At 55.2% G+C, this 16968-nt stretch overlaps 1 protein-coding gene across 2 annotated transcripts in view; it reads right to left on the bottom strand.

Moving 5' to 3' along the window:
• The window catches only part of LOC139250027 (uncharacterized), a 182205-nt gene extending 170643 nt beyond the window's left edge, over positions 1 to 11562 (bottom strand). Inside the window, exon 1 of one of the 2 annotated variants that reach the window (XM_070872590.1) lies at positions 11451 to 11562. In XM_070872590.1, the coding sequence (XP_070728691.1) occupies positions 11451 to 11502 (52 nt within the window). In that variant the 5' untranslated portion in view covers positions 11503 to 11562. The remainder of the gene's footprint in view (positions 1 to 11450) is intronic. The other variant, XM_070872591.1, reaches the window with a different exon arrangement.
• Positions 11563 to 16968: the final 5406 nt, after the last annotated feature.

Raw genomic sequence — 16968 nt, 5'->3', positions numbered from 1 at the left:
CATAGCAGGCTGCTCACTGCCTTCCTCACTGCCCCATACCATGCTACTCACTGTCTTCCCCACTCTCCATACCATGCTGCTCACTGCCTTCCCAACTTCCCCATACCATGCTACTCACTGCCTTCCCCACTCTCCATACCATGCTGCTCACTGCCTTCCCCACTGCCCCATACCATGCTACTCAATGCCTTCCCCACTCTCCATAACATGCTACTCACTGCCTTCCCCACTGCTCCATACCATGCTACTCACTGCTTCCCCACTCTCCATACCATGCTACTCACTGCTTCCCCACTCTCCATACCATGCTACTCACTGCCTTCCCCACTGCCCCAGACCATGCTACTCACTGACTTCCCCACTGCCCCATACCATGCTACTCACTGCCTTCCCCACTCTCCATACCATGCTGCTCACTGCCTTCCCCACTGCCCCATATCATGCTACTCACTGCTTCTCCACTGCTCCATAGCAGGCTGCTCACTGCCTTCCTCACTGCCCCATACCATGCTACTCACTGTCTTCCCCACTCTCCATACCATGCTGCTCACTGCCTTCCCAACTGCCCCATACCATGCTACTCACTGCCTTCCCCACTCTCCATACCATGCTGCTCACTGCCTTCCCCACTGCCCCATACCATGCTACTCACTGCTTCCCCATTCTCCATACCATGCTACTCACTGCCTTCCCCAGTCTCCATACCATGCTACTCACTGCCTTCCCCACTGCCCCATACCATGCTACTCACTGCCTTCTACACTGCCCCATACCATGCAACTCACTGCCTTCCCCACTGCCCCATACCTTGCAACACACTGCCTTCCCCACTGCCCCATACCATGCTACTCACTGCCTTCTCCACTGCCCCATACCATGCTACTCACTGCTTCCCCACTCTCCATACCAAGCTACTAACTGTCTTCCCCATTGCCCCATACCATGCTACTCACTGCCTTCCCCACTGCTCCATACCATGCTACTCACTGCTTCCCCACGCTCCATACCATGCTACTCACTGCTTCCCCACTCTCCATACCATGCTACTCACTCCCTTCCCCACTGCCCCATACCATGCTACTCACTGACTTCCCCACTGCCCCATACCATGCTACTCACTGCCTTCCCCACTCTCCATACCATGCTGCTCACTGCCTTCCCCACTGGCCCATACCATGTTTCTCACTGCCTTCCCCACTCTCCATACCATGCTACTCACTGCCTTCCACACTGCCCCAGACCATGCTACTCACTGACTTCCCCACTGCCCCATACCATGCTACTCACTGCCTTCCCCACTCTCCATACCATGCTGCTCACTGCCTTCCCCATTCTCCATACCATGCTACTCACTGCCTTCCCCAGTCTCCATACCATGCTACTCACTGCCTTCCCCACTGCCCCATACCATGCTATTCATTGCCTTCCCCACTGCCCCATAGCATGCTACTCACTGCCTTCCCCACTGCCCCATACCATGCTACTCACTGCCTTCTCCACTGCCCCATACCATGCAACTCACTGCCTTCCCCACTGCCCCATACCATGCTACTCACTGCCTTCCCGACTGCCCCATACCAAGCTACTCACTGCCTTTCCCACTGCCCCATACCATGCTAATGACTGCCTTACCCACTGCCCCATACCATGCTACTCAATGCCTTTCCCACTCTCCATACCATGCTACTCACTGCCTTCCCCACTGCCCCATACCATGCTGCTCACTGCCTTCCCCACTGCCCCATACCATGCTACTCACTGCCTTCCCCACTCTCCATAACATGCTGCTCACTGCCTTCCCCACTGCCCCATACCATGCTACTCACTGCCTTCCCCACTCTCCATACCATGCTACTCACTGCCTTCCCCAGTCTCCATACCATGCTACTCAGTGCCTTCCCCACTGCCCATACCATGCTACTCACTGCCTTCCCCACTGCCCCATACCATGCTACTCACTGCCTTCTGCACTGCCCCATACCATGCAACTCACTGCCTTCCCCACTGCCCCATACCATGCTACACACTGCCTTCCCCACTGCACCATACCATGCTACTCACTGCCTTCCCCACTGACCCATACCATGCTACTCACTGCCTTTCCCACTGCCCCATACCATGCTACTCACTGCCTCCCCCACTGCCCCATACCATGCTACTCACTGCCTTCCCCACTCTCCATACCATGCTACTCACTGCCTTCCCCACTGCCCCATACCATGCTACTCACTGCCTTCCCCACTGCCCCATACCATGCTACTCACTGCCTTCCCCACTGCCCCATAACATGCTACTCACTGCCTTCCCCACTCTCCATACCATGCTGCTCACTGCTTTCCCCACTGCCCCATACCATGCTAGTCACTGCCTTCCCCACTGCCCCATACCATGCTACTCACTGCCTTCCCCACTCTCCATACCATGCTGCTCACTGCCTTCCCCACTGCCCCATACCATGCTACTCACTGCCTTCCCCACTGCCCCATACCATGCTACTCAGTGCCTACCCCACTGCACCATACCATGCTACTCACTGCTTCCCCACTGCCCCATACCATGCTACTCACTGCCTTCCCCACTGCCCCATACCATGCTACTCAGTGCCTACCCCACTGCCCCATACCATGCTACTCACTGCTTCCCCACTGCCCCATACCATGCTACTCACTGCCTTCCCCACTGCCCCATACCATGCTACTCACTGCCTTCCCCACTGCCCCATACCATGCTACACACTGCCTTCCCCACTGCACCATACCATGCTACTCACTGCCTTCCCCACTGACCCATACCATGCTACTCACTGCCTTTCCCACTGCCCCATACGATGCTACTCACTGCCTCCCCCACTGCCCCATACCATGCTACTCACTGCCTTCCCCACTCTCCATACCATGCTACTCACTGCCTTCCCCAGTCTCCATACCATGCTACTCACTGCCTTCCCCACTGCCCCATACCATGCTACTCACTGCCTTCCCCACTGCCCCATACCATGCTACTCACTGCTTCCCCACTGCCCCATACCATGCTACTCACTGCCTTCCCCACTGCCCCATACCATGCTACTCACTGCCTCCCCCACTGCCCCATACCATGCTACTCACTGCTTCCCCATTCCCCCATACCATGCTACTCACTGATTCCCCATTCCCCCATACCATGCTACTCACTGCTTCCCCATTCCCCCATACTATGCTACTCACTACTTCCCCATTCCCCCATACCATGCTACTCACTGCCTGCCGTCAAGGGAGGTGGGGATGGTGAAAACGGCCGGGGGAGGGGGTGAACACGGTCGGGGGAGGGGGAGGGGGTGAACACGGTCGGGGGAGGTGTGAACACGGTCGGGGGAGTGGTGATCACGGTAGGGGGAGGGGTGAACACGGTCGGGGGAGGGGGAGGGTGTGAACACGGTCGGGGGAGGGGGAGTGGTGAACACGGTCGGGGGAGTGGTGAACACGGTCGGGGGAGGGGGAGGGGTGAACACGGGAGGGGGAGGGCTGAACATGGTCGGGGGAGCGGGAGAACACTGTCGGGGGAGGGGGTGAGCATGGTCGGGGGAGGGGGAGGGGGAGGGGGTGAATACTGTTGGGGGAGGGGGTGAACACTGTCGGGGGAGGGGGAGAACACGGTCGGGGGAGGGGGAGGGGGAGGGAGTGCACACGGTAGGGGGAGGGGAGGGGTGAACACGGTGGGGGAGGGGGAAGGGGAGGGGGTGAACACGGTCGCGGGAGGGGGAGAGGATGAACACTGTCAGGGGAGGGGGAGGGAATGAACACAGTCGGGGGAGGGGGAGGGGCAGGGGGTGAACACGGTCGGGGAGAGGGAGGGGGTGAACACGATCGGGGGAGGTGGAGGGGGAGAACACGGTCGGGGGAGGGGGAGGGGATGAACACGGTCGGGGGAGGGGGAGGGGGAGGGGAGAACACGGTCGGGGATGGGGAGGGGAGAACACGGTCGGGGGAGGGGGAGGGGGTGAACACGGTCGGGGATGGGGAGGGGAGAACACGGCCGGGGGAGGGGGAGGGGGAGGGGAGAACACGGTCGGGGGAGGGGGAGGGGTGAACACGGTCGGGGATGGGGAGCGGAGAACACGGTCGGGGGAGGGGGAGGGGGTGAACACGGTCGGGGGAGGGGGAGGGGGTAAACACGGTCTGGGGAGGAGGAGGGGGTGAACACGGTCGGAGGAGGGGGAGGGGGTGAACACGGTCGGGGGAGGGGGAGGGGGAGGGGGTGAACACGGTCGGGGGAGGGGGTGAACACGGCCGGGGGAGGGGGAGGGGGTAAACACGGTCTGGGGAGGAGGAGGGGGTGAACACGGTCGGAGGAGGGGGAGGGGGTGAACACGGTCGGGGGAGGGGGAGGGGGAGGGGGTGAACACGGTCGGGGGAGGGGGTGAACACGGCCGGGGGAGGGGGAGGGGGTAAACACGGTCTGGGGAGGAGGAGGGGGTGAACACGGTCGGAGGAGGGGGAGGGGGTGAACACGGTCGGGGAGGGGGAGGGGAGAGCACGGTCGGGGAGGGGGAGGGGAGAGCACGGTCGGGGGAGGAGGAGGGGGAGGGGGTGAACACGGTCGGGGAGGGGGAGGGGAGAACACGGTTGGGGGAGGGGGTGAACACGGTCGGGGGAGAACACGGCCGGGGGAGGGGGTGAACACGGTCGGGGGAGAACACGGCCGGGGGAGGAGAAGGGGGAGGGGGTGAACACGGTCGGGGAGGGGGAGGGGAGAGCACGGTCGGGGGAGGAGAAGGGGGCGGGGGTGAACACGGTCGGGGAGGGGGAGGGGAGAACACGGTCGGGGGACGGGGTGAACACGGTCGGGGAGGGGGAGGGGAGAGCACGGTCGGGGAGGGGGAGGGGAGAGCACGGTCGGGGGAGGAGGAGGGGGAGGGGGTGAACACGGTCGGGGAGGGGGAGGGGAGAACACGGTCGGGGGAGAACACGGCCGGGGGAGGGGGTGAACACGGTCGGGGGAGAACACGGCCGGGGGAGGAGAAGGGGGAGGGGGTGAACACGGTCGGGGAGGGGGAGGGGAGAGCACGGTCGGGGGAGGAGGAGGGGGAGGGGGTGAACACGGTCGGGGAGGGGGAGGGGAGAGCACGGTCGGGGGAGGAGGAGGGGGAGGGGGTGAACACGGTCGGGGGAGAACATGGCCGGGGGAGGGGGTGAACACGGTCGGGGGAGGGGGTGAACACGGTCGGGGGAGAACACGGCCGGGGGAGGGGGAGGGGGTGAACACGGTCGGGGAGGGGGAGGGGAGAACACGGTCGGGGGAGGAGGAGGGGGAGGGGGTGAACACGGTCGGGGAAGGGGAGGGGAGAACACGGTCGGGGGACGGGGTGAACACGGTCGGGGGAGAACACGGCCGGGGGAGGGGGAGGGGAGTACATGGGATGGGGAGGGGGAGGGGGAGGGGGTGAACACGGTCGGGGGAGGAGGAGGGGGAAGGGGTGAACACGGTCGGGGGAGGGGGAGGGGGAGGGGGTGAACACGGTCGGGGGAGGGGGTGAACACGGCCGGGGAGGGGGTGAACACGGGCGGGGGAGGGGGAGGGGGTGAACACGGTCGGGGGAGGGGGAGGGGGAGGTGGAGGGGAGAACACGTTCGGGGGAGGGGGAGGGCAGAACTCGGTCGGGGGAGGGGGAGAACACGGTCGGGCGAGGGGTGAACACGGTCGGGGGAGAGGAGAACACGGTCGGGGGAGGGGGAGGGGGTGAACACGGTCGGAGGAGTGGGAGGGGGAGGTGGAGGGGAGAACACGGTCGGGGGAGGGGGAGGGGAGAACACGGTCGGAGGAGGGGGAGGGGGTGAACACGGTCGGGGGAGGGGTGAACACGGTCGGGGGAGGGGAGAACACGGTCGGGGGAGGGGGAGGGGAGAACACGGTCGGGGGAGGGGGAGGGGGAGGGGGTGATCACGGTCGGGGGAGGGGAGAACACGGTCGGGGGAGGGGGTGAACACGGTCGGGGAGGGGGAGGGGAGAACACGGTCGGGGGAGGGGGAGGGGGTGAACACGGTCGGGGGAGGGGGAGGGGTGAACACGGTCGGGGGAGGGGGAGGGGAGAACACGGTCGGGGGAGGGGAGAACACGGTCGGGGGAGGGGGAGGGGAGAACACGGTCGGGGGAGGGGGAGGGGAGAACACGGTCGGGGGAGGGGTGAACACGGTCGGGGGAGGGGGAGGGGAGAACACGGTCGGGGGAGGGGGAGGGGATGAACACTGTCGGGGAAGGGGGTGAACACGGTCGGGGGAGGGGGAGGGGAGAACACGGTCGGGGGAGGGGGAGGGGAGAACACGGTCGGGGGAGGGGGAGGGGAGAACACGGTCGGGGGAGGGGGAGGGGAGAACACGGTCGGGGGAGGGGGAGGGGAGAACACGGTCGGGGGAGGGGGAGGGGGAGGGGAGAACACGGTCGGGGGAGGGGGAGGGGGTGATCATGGTCGGGGGAGGGGGGAACACGGTCGGGGGAGGGGGAGGGGGAGGGGAGAACACGGTCGGGGGAGGGGGAGGGGAGGGGATGAACACGGTCGGGGGTCCTCCAGCCCTTCAACCCTCCGGGAACTCTGCACTCCAATTCTGGCCTCTTGTGCATCCCCCACTTCCTTCGCCCCACCATTCTGGTGGCCGTGCCTTCAGCTGTCTGGGCCCGAAGCTGTGGCATTCCCTCCCTAAACCTCTCCGCCTCTACTTCCTTTTGGTCACTCCTTAAACCCGACCTCTTCACCTGGCTTAATATCTGTTCATGTGGCTCGGTGTCAAATTGTGTCTGATACCGTTCCTGAGAAGCACCTTGTGAGGGTTTATTACGTTAAAGGCACTATAAATACAAGTTGTTCTCATTGAATGGGTCGGGCTGCAGCCCACAATTGGATTTGTGCAGCCACAAACACACTCGGCAAACAGCGAGGGGGAGCCCAGCTTCTCCAAGTATTGGCGGACCGGATTAAACACACGGAGAACTGCAAACCCCAAATTCTGGTTCGAAAACGAATGGAGTTGTGAGCATCAGTGAATAAATGGGAGCAGTGGCAATACCAACAAATCAGTAAGTTAGTGGGACAGTGAGAACTGAACCAACTCCAGAGCCAGGGACACACGGAAATCAATTCCTGAAGCAGCAGGCACATCAGCAGATGAATGGATTAACAGCAACATTGGTGAATTGAGAGAGAATGGGCTAGCAACAAATCAATAAAGGAAGGGAGCAGCTGGCACTGGTGAACTAATACCCTTCTTACCTTTGCTGCCACTGCTTCCTGCCCCCGAGGCTGTTAACCCACTTTCACTGGTTCACCAGCGGTTTACGTTTCAAAGCACTGTGACCCATCCTCGTGTATTTGCTGACTACAAGGCAAGTTCAAAACACTAAAGGTGGTTTCAGCGAAGAAAGAGGCTTTTACTTTGCTGCAGCACTTAGACAGTTAATATATATTTGTATAATATAATCAGTTTATGGTCTTTCAAAGATTCCTGCTTAAAATCCACTGGTGGCTGTATTTTAATATAGATTGCTGTATAGATAGAGACACATAAATAGGTGTATCCCACTCATTGATGTTCACAAACACCCCATACAAGTAAAACACATTCAAAAATATTCCAATTTGTCTTTCTTGGATCCAAAATGGATGACCTCACACTTCCCTGTAATAAACCCCACCTGCCATAGTTTTGCCCACTCAATGAATCTGTCTATGTACCTTTGTAACTTCCTGTTCCCATCTGCACAACTTCCTGTGTCTCCTAACTCAGTGCCATCTTGGATGTGTAACTCTGTCCCTCCATCCAAATCACTAATAAATATGGTGAAGAGCTGAGTCCCGATCCCTGGGAAACACCACTTGTCACCTCCTGCTAATCAGAGTACCTGTCACTGTCTCCTATCTCTCAACCAATGACCAACACATGTCACTGAGTCCCCTTCAATTCCATGTCTTCTCATGTTTGATAATCTGTCAGGAACCTGATCTTTCTGGAAGTTCATGCAGGCCATATCCATAGACACTCCCCTATCCACCATGTGAGTGAGATCCTAAACACATTCAGCTCGATGAACCAGACATGACCTAGTCTTCACAATCCGTGCTGGCTCTTTGATCAGCTCAGACTTGTCCACGTGCTCGGTCACTCTGTCCCTGGTGATCTATTCCAGCAACTTCCCCACAACTGACATTAAACTGACAGGTCAGTAGTTACTTGGGGGCCCAGTTTTGGCCTGAGTTGCTCCTGTTTTTTTGGAGCAACTGGTTTAGAATAGAATATCTTAGAAATTGCAATTCTCGGCATTTAGTTTGCTCCAGTTCTCGTCAGTTTGAACAGCTTCAGTTTGGAACAGATTTTTATGTTCAAAAGGGGGCGTGTCCGGCCACTTTTGAAAGTTTAGGCAGTGAAAACATACTCCAAACTAACTTAGAATGGAGTAAGTGTAGATTTTTGTACTCTCAGAAAAACCATGTCTACACTTAGAAAATCAGGCGTAGGTTACAAATCAGGCGTAGGGAATGGCAGGGTTTAAAGGGAAGTTTACAAACATTAAACACTTCAGTTTTACAAATAAAGAGCCATCATCAATGATAAATGATAAATACATTAATAAATCAACCAATAAATCAATCAAAAAAAATTAATAAACATTTTTAAAAAATTTAAAAATCAATAAATAAAACATTTTCTACTTGCCGACTGCAGCACCGGGAGTCCTCTAACAGCGTGCTGGGACATCCCCCACCCCAGTGTGTCTCTATCTCTCTGTCTGTCTGTGTGTGTGTCTCTCACTCTCTGTCTGTCAGTGTCTGTGTTTCTGACAGTGAGGGGAGGGGGGAGGAGGGGGTGGGGAGGAGGAGAGAGGGAGAGGGGGTGCGGCAGGGAGAAGGGAGGGGAAGGGGGGAAAAGGGGAGGAGAGGGGAGAGAGGGGAGGGGGGGAGAGGGAGGAGAGAGAGGAGAGGGGAGGGAGGAGAGGGGAGGGGAGAGAAGGGAGGGAGAGAAGGGAGGGAGGGAGAGAAGGGAGGGAGGGAGAGAAGGGAGTGGGGGAGGGAGGGAGAGAAGGGAGTGGGGGAGGGAGGGAGACAAGTGAGGGGGAGGGAGGGAGAGAAGGGAGGGAGGAAGGGAGAGAAGGGAGGGGGGAGGGGAGAGGGAGGGAGAGAAGGGAGGGGGAGGGAGGGAGAGAAGGGAGGGGGAGGGAGGGAGTGAAAGGAGGGGGGAGGGAGGGAGTGAAAGGAGGGGGAGAGGGAGGGAGAGAAGGGAGAAAGGAGAGAAAAGGAGAGGGAGGCTGAACGGGCCGGGCCCAAGACTTCGGGCTGGGTCTGTTTTTAGCACCGGATTTCCAGGTAGGTGCCGTCGGGTCCAGGGTCCGTGGTCCGGTGGGGGTCGGGATCGCGGGTCGGGGTGGGTGGGGGCGGAGGTCGGGTCGACAGGGGTCGTGTCCGGTCCAGGGGGTGGGGGAGCGGTAGTCGAGTCAGGGGGGAGGGGGAGGTGAAGGTCGGGGGGTGGGGGGGTCGGGTCGGGTCCGGTGGGGGGCAGCGGGAGTCGAGTCGGGGAGGGGGAGGTGAAGGTCAGGGGTGGAGGGGAAGGTTGAGTCGGGTCCGGTAGGGGGGAGCGGGAGTCGAGTCGGGTCGGGTCGGGTCGGGAGAGGAGCTGGGCGTGGGAGGTGCAGCCTTATCCACGCAGCCCCAGTGAGGCCATTCGGCCAGGGCTAGGGGCTGCGTGCTTCGGGCCCCTCCCACACAGTTTTGGGCGCCTGGAGCTACTGCACATGCGCGCCCACTGTAGTGCGCATGTGCAGAGGTCCCGGCACTGTTTTCAGAGCAGGGACCTGGCTCCGCCCCCCACAGCTCGTGCTGCACCGCGCCCAGCTCCAGAGGACCTGCTGAGAGCCGGAGAATAGGTAAGTTTTTTTTTTAGGCACACTTTGTGGCGTGAAAAACGGGCGTCCAGTCGGGGCTTGGCCTGAAACTTGGGCCCTTGCTTTCTGCCTCCCCCTTCTTCAAATATGGAGCACCATTTGCAATTTTCCAGACCAAGGACATAATTCCTGATTCTAGAGAACTCTGGAAAACTATGACAAACACATCTACAATTTCCTCACTGTTTCTTTTAATATCCGGGGTGGTAACCAGCAGGTCCTGGAGATCTGTCTCTCTTCAGTCACAATATTTACACAGTGACATTTTTTACATGCATTAACTCCAGTATGTTCTTCTAAATGGATGCAAAGTTTCCATTGCCCAAGCCTGCCGTGCCCTTATTATCTATTATAGTCTCGCCTGTATCTGTCTTTATTGGGCCCACATTCCCCTTCAGCTGCTCCCTTTCTCCAAATAAACTGAAACACCCATCAGTGCCTTTGTCACCTCGAGACTTGACTATTCCAACACACTCCACATTCAACCCTACGTAAGCTAGAGGTGATCCAAAACTCGGCTGTCCGTGTCCGAACTCGCACCAAGTCCCACTCACCCATCACCCCTGAGCTCGCTGACCGACATTAGCTTCCGGTTAAGCAATGCCTCGATTTCAAAATTCTCATCCTTGTTTTCAAATCCCTCCATGGCCTCGCCCCTCCCTATCTCTGTAATCTCCTCCAGCCCCACAACCCCCACCCCCCCCGCCCGCCCGAGATATCTGCGCTCCTCTAATTCTGCCCTCTTGAGCATCCCTGATTATAATCGCTCCACCATTGGTGGCCGTGCCTTCTGTTGCCTGGGCCCCAAGCTCTGGAACTCCCTGCCTAAACCTCTCCGCCTTTCTTTCCTCCTTCAAGACAATCCTTAAAACATACCTCTTTGACCAAGCTTTTGATCACCTGCACTAATTTCTGCTTATGCAGCTCGGTGTCAAATTTTATCTCTCATAATACTCCTGTGAAGCCCCTTGGGAAGTTTCACTACATTAAAGGTGCTATATAAATACCAGTTGTTGTTGTTGATAACTTCTGCTGTTTGCTTTGATGATCATCACCAGTTTTTTCTGCATTCCTTTATGCAGCTTTTACTTTCTTTGTATCCCTTTGTTGCTTTATTTCCACGTTGCCTTGCATTTGTGTCAGCCTTTGCTTTTAGTATAATACTGTCTCTTACCTCACAGGAGGGGCCAGCCTACTAATAGCTCACCCAACGCCTGTTCTTCACAAGTGAATCTGAACAATACATCGTGGATGGCTTCTCAGCCTGGAAGAGCAGTTGATCCTATTGGTCTCCACACCCCAGCAGTCACACACACAGACCAGGAGTGGGATAACTGGGCAGTGTGGCTCAGTGTCACATCTTACCGGGTATTTGTCCACTGAACTATGAGAAATCCCAACATATCTCAATTCTTAAACATAAATATCTGACTGCAAAATACCCGACTCACACCACCCGGCCACAATCCCGAAATCAAACTCAGAAATGTGATCATATGAAACCAAAGCCAGGTTGGGTGCCCCCACTCTGGGCATTTACTTACCCACTGCGACACAGAGGGTCAGAGTCACGGCTGTGAGCCTCGGGCCAAACATTTCAAATTAATTATTTTTAAAAGCTGAAATTCCTGTTCATTCACACACTGTACAATATGCTACCGTCGATGTTTCAGAGATAGCTGATTGTCACTGAACTTCCTTACAGGGTTCTCACAGCTCAAGTACAAACCACATAAAGAGGAACGAATAACAAGAGCAAGTGGGCTGTCCTCTGGAAAAACATATTCACACAAAGAAAGACTTGCATTTATATAGCGCCTTTCACGAGCACCAGACGTCTCAAAGCGCTTTACAACCAATGAAGTACTTTTGGAGTGTAGTCACTGTTGTAATGTGGGAAACGGGGCAGCCAATTTGTGCACAGCAAGCTCCCACAAACAGCAATGTGATAATGACCAGATAATCTGTTTTTGTTGTTGATTGAGGGATAAATATTGGCAAGGACACAGGGATAACTTCCCTGCTCTTCTTTGAAATGGTGCCATGGGAGCTTATACATCCACCTGAGAGCAGACAGGGTCGCAGTTTGTCTCATCCGAAAAACAGCACCTCCGACAGTGCAGCACTCCCTCAGCACTGCACTGGAGTGTCAGCCTAGATTTATGTTCTCAAGTTCCTGGAGTGGGACTTGAACCCACAACCTTCTGACTCAGAGGTGAGAGAGCGACCCACTGAGCCACAGCTGAAACTTACAAACAAGCAGCGAAACTAGTTTGTACCAATCGCTTTTGAATGCAGTATTTCCCGTTCGAGTCGAGAAGCACAGTATGGGCCAGGCTGAGTGGACCCGTGGGTCTATTCCTGTATAGAATTTTCAAACGTTCTTAAAATATCACTAGAAATGTAACACTTGAGAAATCCTCTCAACGGAGCTGAAAATCTGCATCCCTTCCGGCACATTCCTGCAGTAACTCCGGTGGACCTTTGGTAAAAAGGCCACAAGTTGGGCCTGGGCCCTGGATACCCAGGTCCTGCCCTTACGTGGGTGAACCTGCTGGGTCTGGTAAGGGGTGAGGCCTCTGCCCGGCCCAAACAGGCCAGCGACGTAGGAGGTGGTGAAGTGAGGGACTCCCAACACTGAGAATTCCGGCATTCCCTGCCTCTCACTCACTGGGCATACCACAGGAGGCCGGAACCAGTGGACCAGACAAAGTGAGGCCAGGAGTACCAGCTTCTTCGAAGGTGAAGGTGGGGCCCGGAGAACAAGGCTGGTCAGGTGTGGTTCAGTGGGTCACTCTCTCACCTCCAGATCAGAAGGTTGTGAGTTCAAGTCCCACTCCGCACACCTCAACACATCATCCAGGATCACACTCCAGTGCAGTACTGAGGGAGTGCTGCGGTGTTGGAGGTGCCATCATTCGATGAGACATTAACCGAGGCCTTGTCTTCCCTCTCAGGTGGATGTAAAATATCCCACGGCACTAACCAAAGAACAGGGGAGTTCTCCCTGGAGTCCTGGCTAAGATTTATCCCTCAACCAACATCACTAAAACTGATTATCTGGTCATTATCACATGCTGCTAGTGGGATCTTGCTGTGCATAAATTGGTTGCTGCGTTTCCGATGTTACAACAGTGACTACACTTGTAAATTACTTCATTGTCGGTAAAGTGTGTTGGGACTTCCTGCGGTTGTGAAAGGTCTGTAGAAATGCAAGTCTATCTTTCTTTCGTTATTGGTTCCTTTCACTGGTAGCTGTGGGTCCCTGATACACCCGCTTCTCTTGCTGCTATTTAGATTACTGCTTCAAAGTAAACCAGCAAACTGGGGCCAGAGGATACAAACAGAAATTAGAGCAAAGTACATTTAAAACTGAGTATCAGAGGGCTAAATGTTTCAACGCTGTACAGGAACACTGGGATTATTCTAACTGAAATAGGACCATGTGACAAGTTAGGATACTCGAGGGATCAGAAGGGACCATTTTGCCTTTTCTCATCCCACAGAGATCTGGGAATAGATACACAAATCTCTAAACATAGCAACACAATTTGATCAGGGCATAAAGAGTGCAAACAAAGTACGAGGGTTCATTTGTAAAAATAGTATTCAAAAAAGTAGGAAGGTTTTGTTAAATTAGTGCAGAACCTTGTTTAGACCACACTTGGAACTATTGTAGCGGTTCTGGTCTCCATACTACAAAAAGGATATTGAACCACTGGAGAAAGTGCAGGAAAGATTTACAAGCACCTTCTCAGAATTCAGAGGGTGCAACTTTGGGGAAAGATTGAGCAGCCAGCGACTCTTTTCTCTGCAAAAGATGAAGAGGAGACCTGATTGAGGTCTTTAAAACCATGAAGGGTTCGATAGGGTGGGTGTGGAGAGATTGTTTCCACCTGTGAGTGAGTCTAGAATAAAGGGACAGAAATAGGTAAGATAGTCACTAACAGATCAAATAAAGAATTTAGGAGGGATCTGTTGACAGAGAGTGGTGAGAATGTGGAACTCGATGCCACACAGAGCAGTTGAAGCTGGTGGCTTGGTGCATCCATGAGGGAGAAGGGATCGAGGGATACTATGGCAGGGTGGGAAGTGGTAAAGAAAGAAAGAGTTGCATTTATATAGCGCTTTTTATGATCACCGGATGTCTCAAAGCGCTTTACAGCCAATGAGGTACTTTTGGAGTGTAGTCACTGTTGTAATGTAGGAAACGCGGCAGCCAATTTGCGCACAGCAAGCTCCCAGCAAGTGATAATAACCAGATAATCTGTTTTTTTTGTTATGTTGATTGAGGGATAATTGGCCAAGACACCGGGGATAACTCCTCTGCTCTTCTTCCAAATAGTGCCATGGGATCTTTTACGTCCATTTGAGAGAGCAGACGGGACCTCGGTTTAACGTCTCATCCGAAAGACGGCACCTCCGACAGTGCACCACACTGGAGTGTCAGCCGAGACTTTTTTGTGCTCAAGTCTCTGGAGTGGAACTTGAACCCACAACCTTCTGACTCAGAGGCGAGAGTGCTACCCACATTTTTTTAATATAATTTATTCAACATTAAAAACATTTACAACATCGTGATCATTCCACTGTATCATACAAATCCTTTCCGTTACTCGCACAGCCGTTCCTCCAACACACAGTAACATCAGAACCTGAAGTTTAATTTGTCTCCCGTAACATATATTAATCTATTGTACTTTAAAAATGATCATAACCAAACCTTCCGAACTCTTTCTAGGATATCCTCATCCCAAAAGGTTTCTTGCAGACAAAACAGGTCAGTGCTTTAAAACACTGCAACAACTGCTGCAATTTCTTCTCCCCCCTCAGTCCGTTCACATTAATCGAGACCAATGTATCATGGCTCCTAATAAAAGTGTGCCTGATAATTCCCATCATTTAATCTCTGGCTCTTCCCTTCTCTCATGCTGCTTCTCAACTTTTGGGGCCGCTGTTGCTTTCTCCTGCAGCCTCCGGCTCTTTTTCACCTCCTGTTTGAACCTTCCCTGCCATTTCAGCCTCTTCCTTACAATCGGTTTAGGCCGAGGAGCTGCCCCTTCTCCCTCCTTCTGCCCCTCACTAACCTTTCCCTTTGCACATAATGGCACCCCACCCCCCACTTCCATATCTCCATCCCCCTGACTCCTCACTCTCGAGCTCTTCTGTAATCTCCCGTCACTGCTCCCCGTCAAATACATCGGCCCCGAACTTGTGGAAGCTAAGTTCTGCCCAAGTTCCACCCAAAGGACCGCTGAGATACCTGACGGTACTTTGGGCAGGAGTTTGGTGGAAAAGTCCTGGAAAGACCGCTCGGCGGCAAAAAAAACATTTACACCATGAATCTGGGCGGCAGTGGGCGGGACCTCCCAATCTCAGCACCAAATGCAATCCTCGGCAAAGTACCGCCGCGGATTGAGTCGGGCCCAGGGAGGGCGAACAGATAAAATTCAAACTTTCCAAAAAATAAAAAAACACTGGAAAGCCTTCAGGGGACCCCATCCACATGAATCGCAGGAAAATAAAAATAAAAGAAGTTTACTAATCTTTTTTTGCGGGATTCGTACTTACTGTTGAGCTTAGACCTGCCTCCACGCGGTGATCCTTCCCCCTGCTGCAGCGGACTCCCGCCTGGACCAAACTGGCAGCTCGGCGGGCGGGAGGACACTGACGTGAGTTGCACACCAGCGGACAGTTCCCAGCGGTCTTCCCTGCCCGCCGGCGGGAGGTCTCCACCAAACTGGCTGGGAGGGGAGACCGCCCATTAAACCCAGTGGCAGTGGGCGGTGAGTGCACCAAGTTCGGGCCATTATCTCCCTTCGACAGTCTTCCTGCTATCGTGGTTTCTCCAACAGTGCCGCTCCCTTCGGCCTCAGCTCCACCACTGACCCTTGCTCCCCGTTTCTTCTCTCTCTGGGACAATGGTGCGTCTTCACCTATCTTGCTCCCTTTTGGCTTCTTTGTCTCCCCACTCGTTGTCCTGCTGCCCCTTTAAGACTCCTGCCTCTTGCACCCTCTCCTTGTCTTGCCCCCTCCTGCTCCCCAGGATATCTGACTCCCCGCCTTTCTTTGGAGTACTTACACTTACCCCGCTCCCACCTCCGCTCTCCCCACGGACACCCGATTCCTTAGGGTGAGCTGAGCCGTATTATGGCTCGACTCTGCCCTTGACCAATGCTGCCCCCCGCTGTCTTTGTCCTTTTCCACCACACTTGGTATGTTTTCCACCATCTCCGTCCTGTTCTCTGCTCCGCAATTTTCTGCCTCTTCTTGTGCTCTTTTCTCATTCCGTTCGCCAGCAGTGTCCTCCGTCTGCTCTGTTCCTCCAGCCACTCCACTCACACCTCCTGCTCATTCTCCCATCTCCTCGTCACTCGAGGGGCTTCCTTCTGCCTCACACTCAGAGGGTGGGGCCTTTGTGACACACCCCACAGCTCTCTGCCTTGCAGCTCCAAGTAATGTGTCCAGATTCACCGCAGTTATAGCAGTACAGGTCTGGACAGCTTCTTCCAAGCTGGTCGTGTCCGAGACAATAATAGCAAATCTTCACCTGGTTACCATGCAGTACCCGGAAGTACTGCAGTCCTTCCATTGTCTCAAATTTCATGCTGGGTAATGACATCATCCCCTCTGGGAAGCACACCTTTACATAACGGGTTCCCCCTGCTTCCCGCGTTCCTGGAGAGTATCTCCTCTTTATTGCCGAGCAAATTTTAATGTCCCACGACTCCAACTTTTTTATTAGCACATGGTCCTCAATATAAACCGTCAGGTTTAAGAATGAGACCACCACCTCTTCAGAGTACAGCAGAGATACATCCAAGAACTTATCACCAACCTTCAAACTCAGTAAAAGTCTTCCCACCTCCTCTCAGCCACTGACCGTCACCTCGAACCCAACATTGGGCTTTGGTCGGCAGGCAAAGCAGCTTCTCTCACCGCAGTCCTCATGTACTGCCTGGATAATGTCCCAAGCTCGTATCTCCTTATCCTCGCACTGGACCACCACCGTGTTTTCTTTTCCCAATCTCCTGGGGTCCCGACCCAAATCTTTGGGTCTTT

Source organism: Pristiophorus japonicus, unplaced genomic scaffold (assembly GCF_044704955.1).
Source record: "Pristiophorus japonicus isolate sPriJap1 unplaced genomic scaffold, sPriJap1.hap1 HAP1_SCAFFOLD_337, whole genome shotgun sequence".
Classification (NCBI taxonomy): Eukaryota; Metazoa; Chordata; class Chondrichthyes; family Pristiophoridae; genus Pristiophorus; species Pristiophorus japonicus.
The sequence above is the reverse complement of the archived record's forward strand: the minus strand, read 5'-3'. Positions and strand labels throughout refer to the sequence as shown.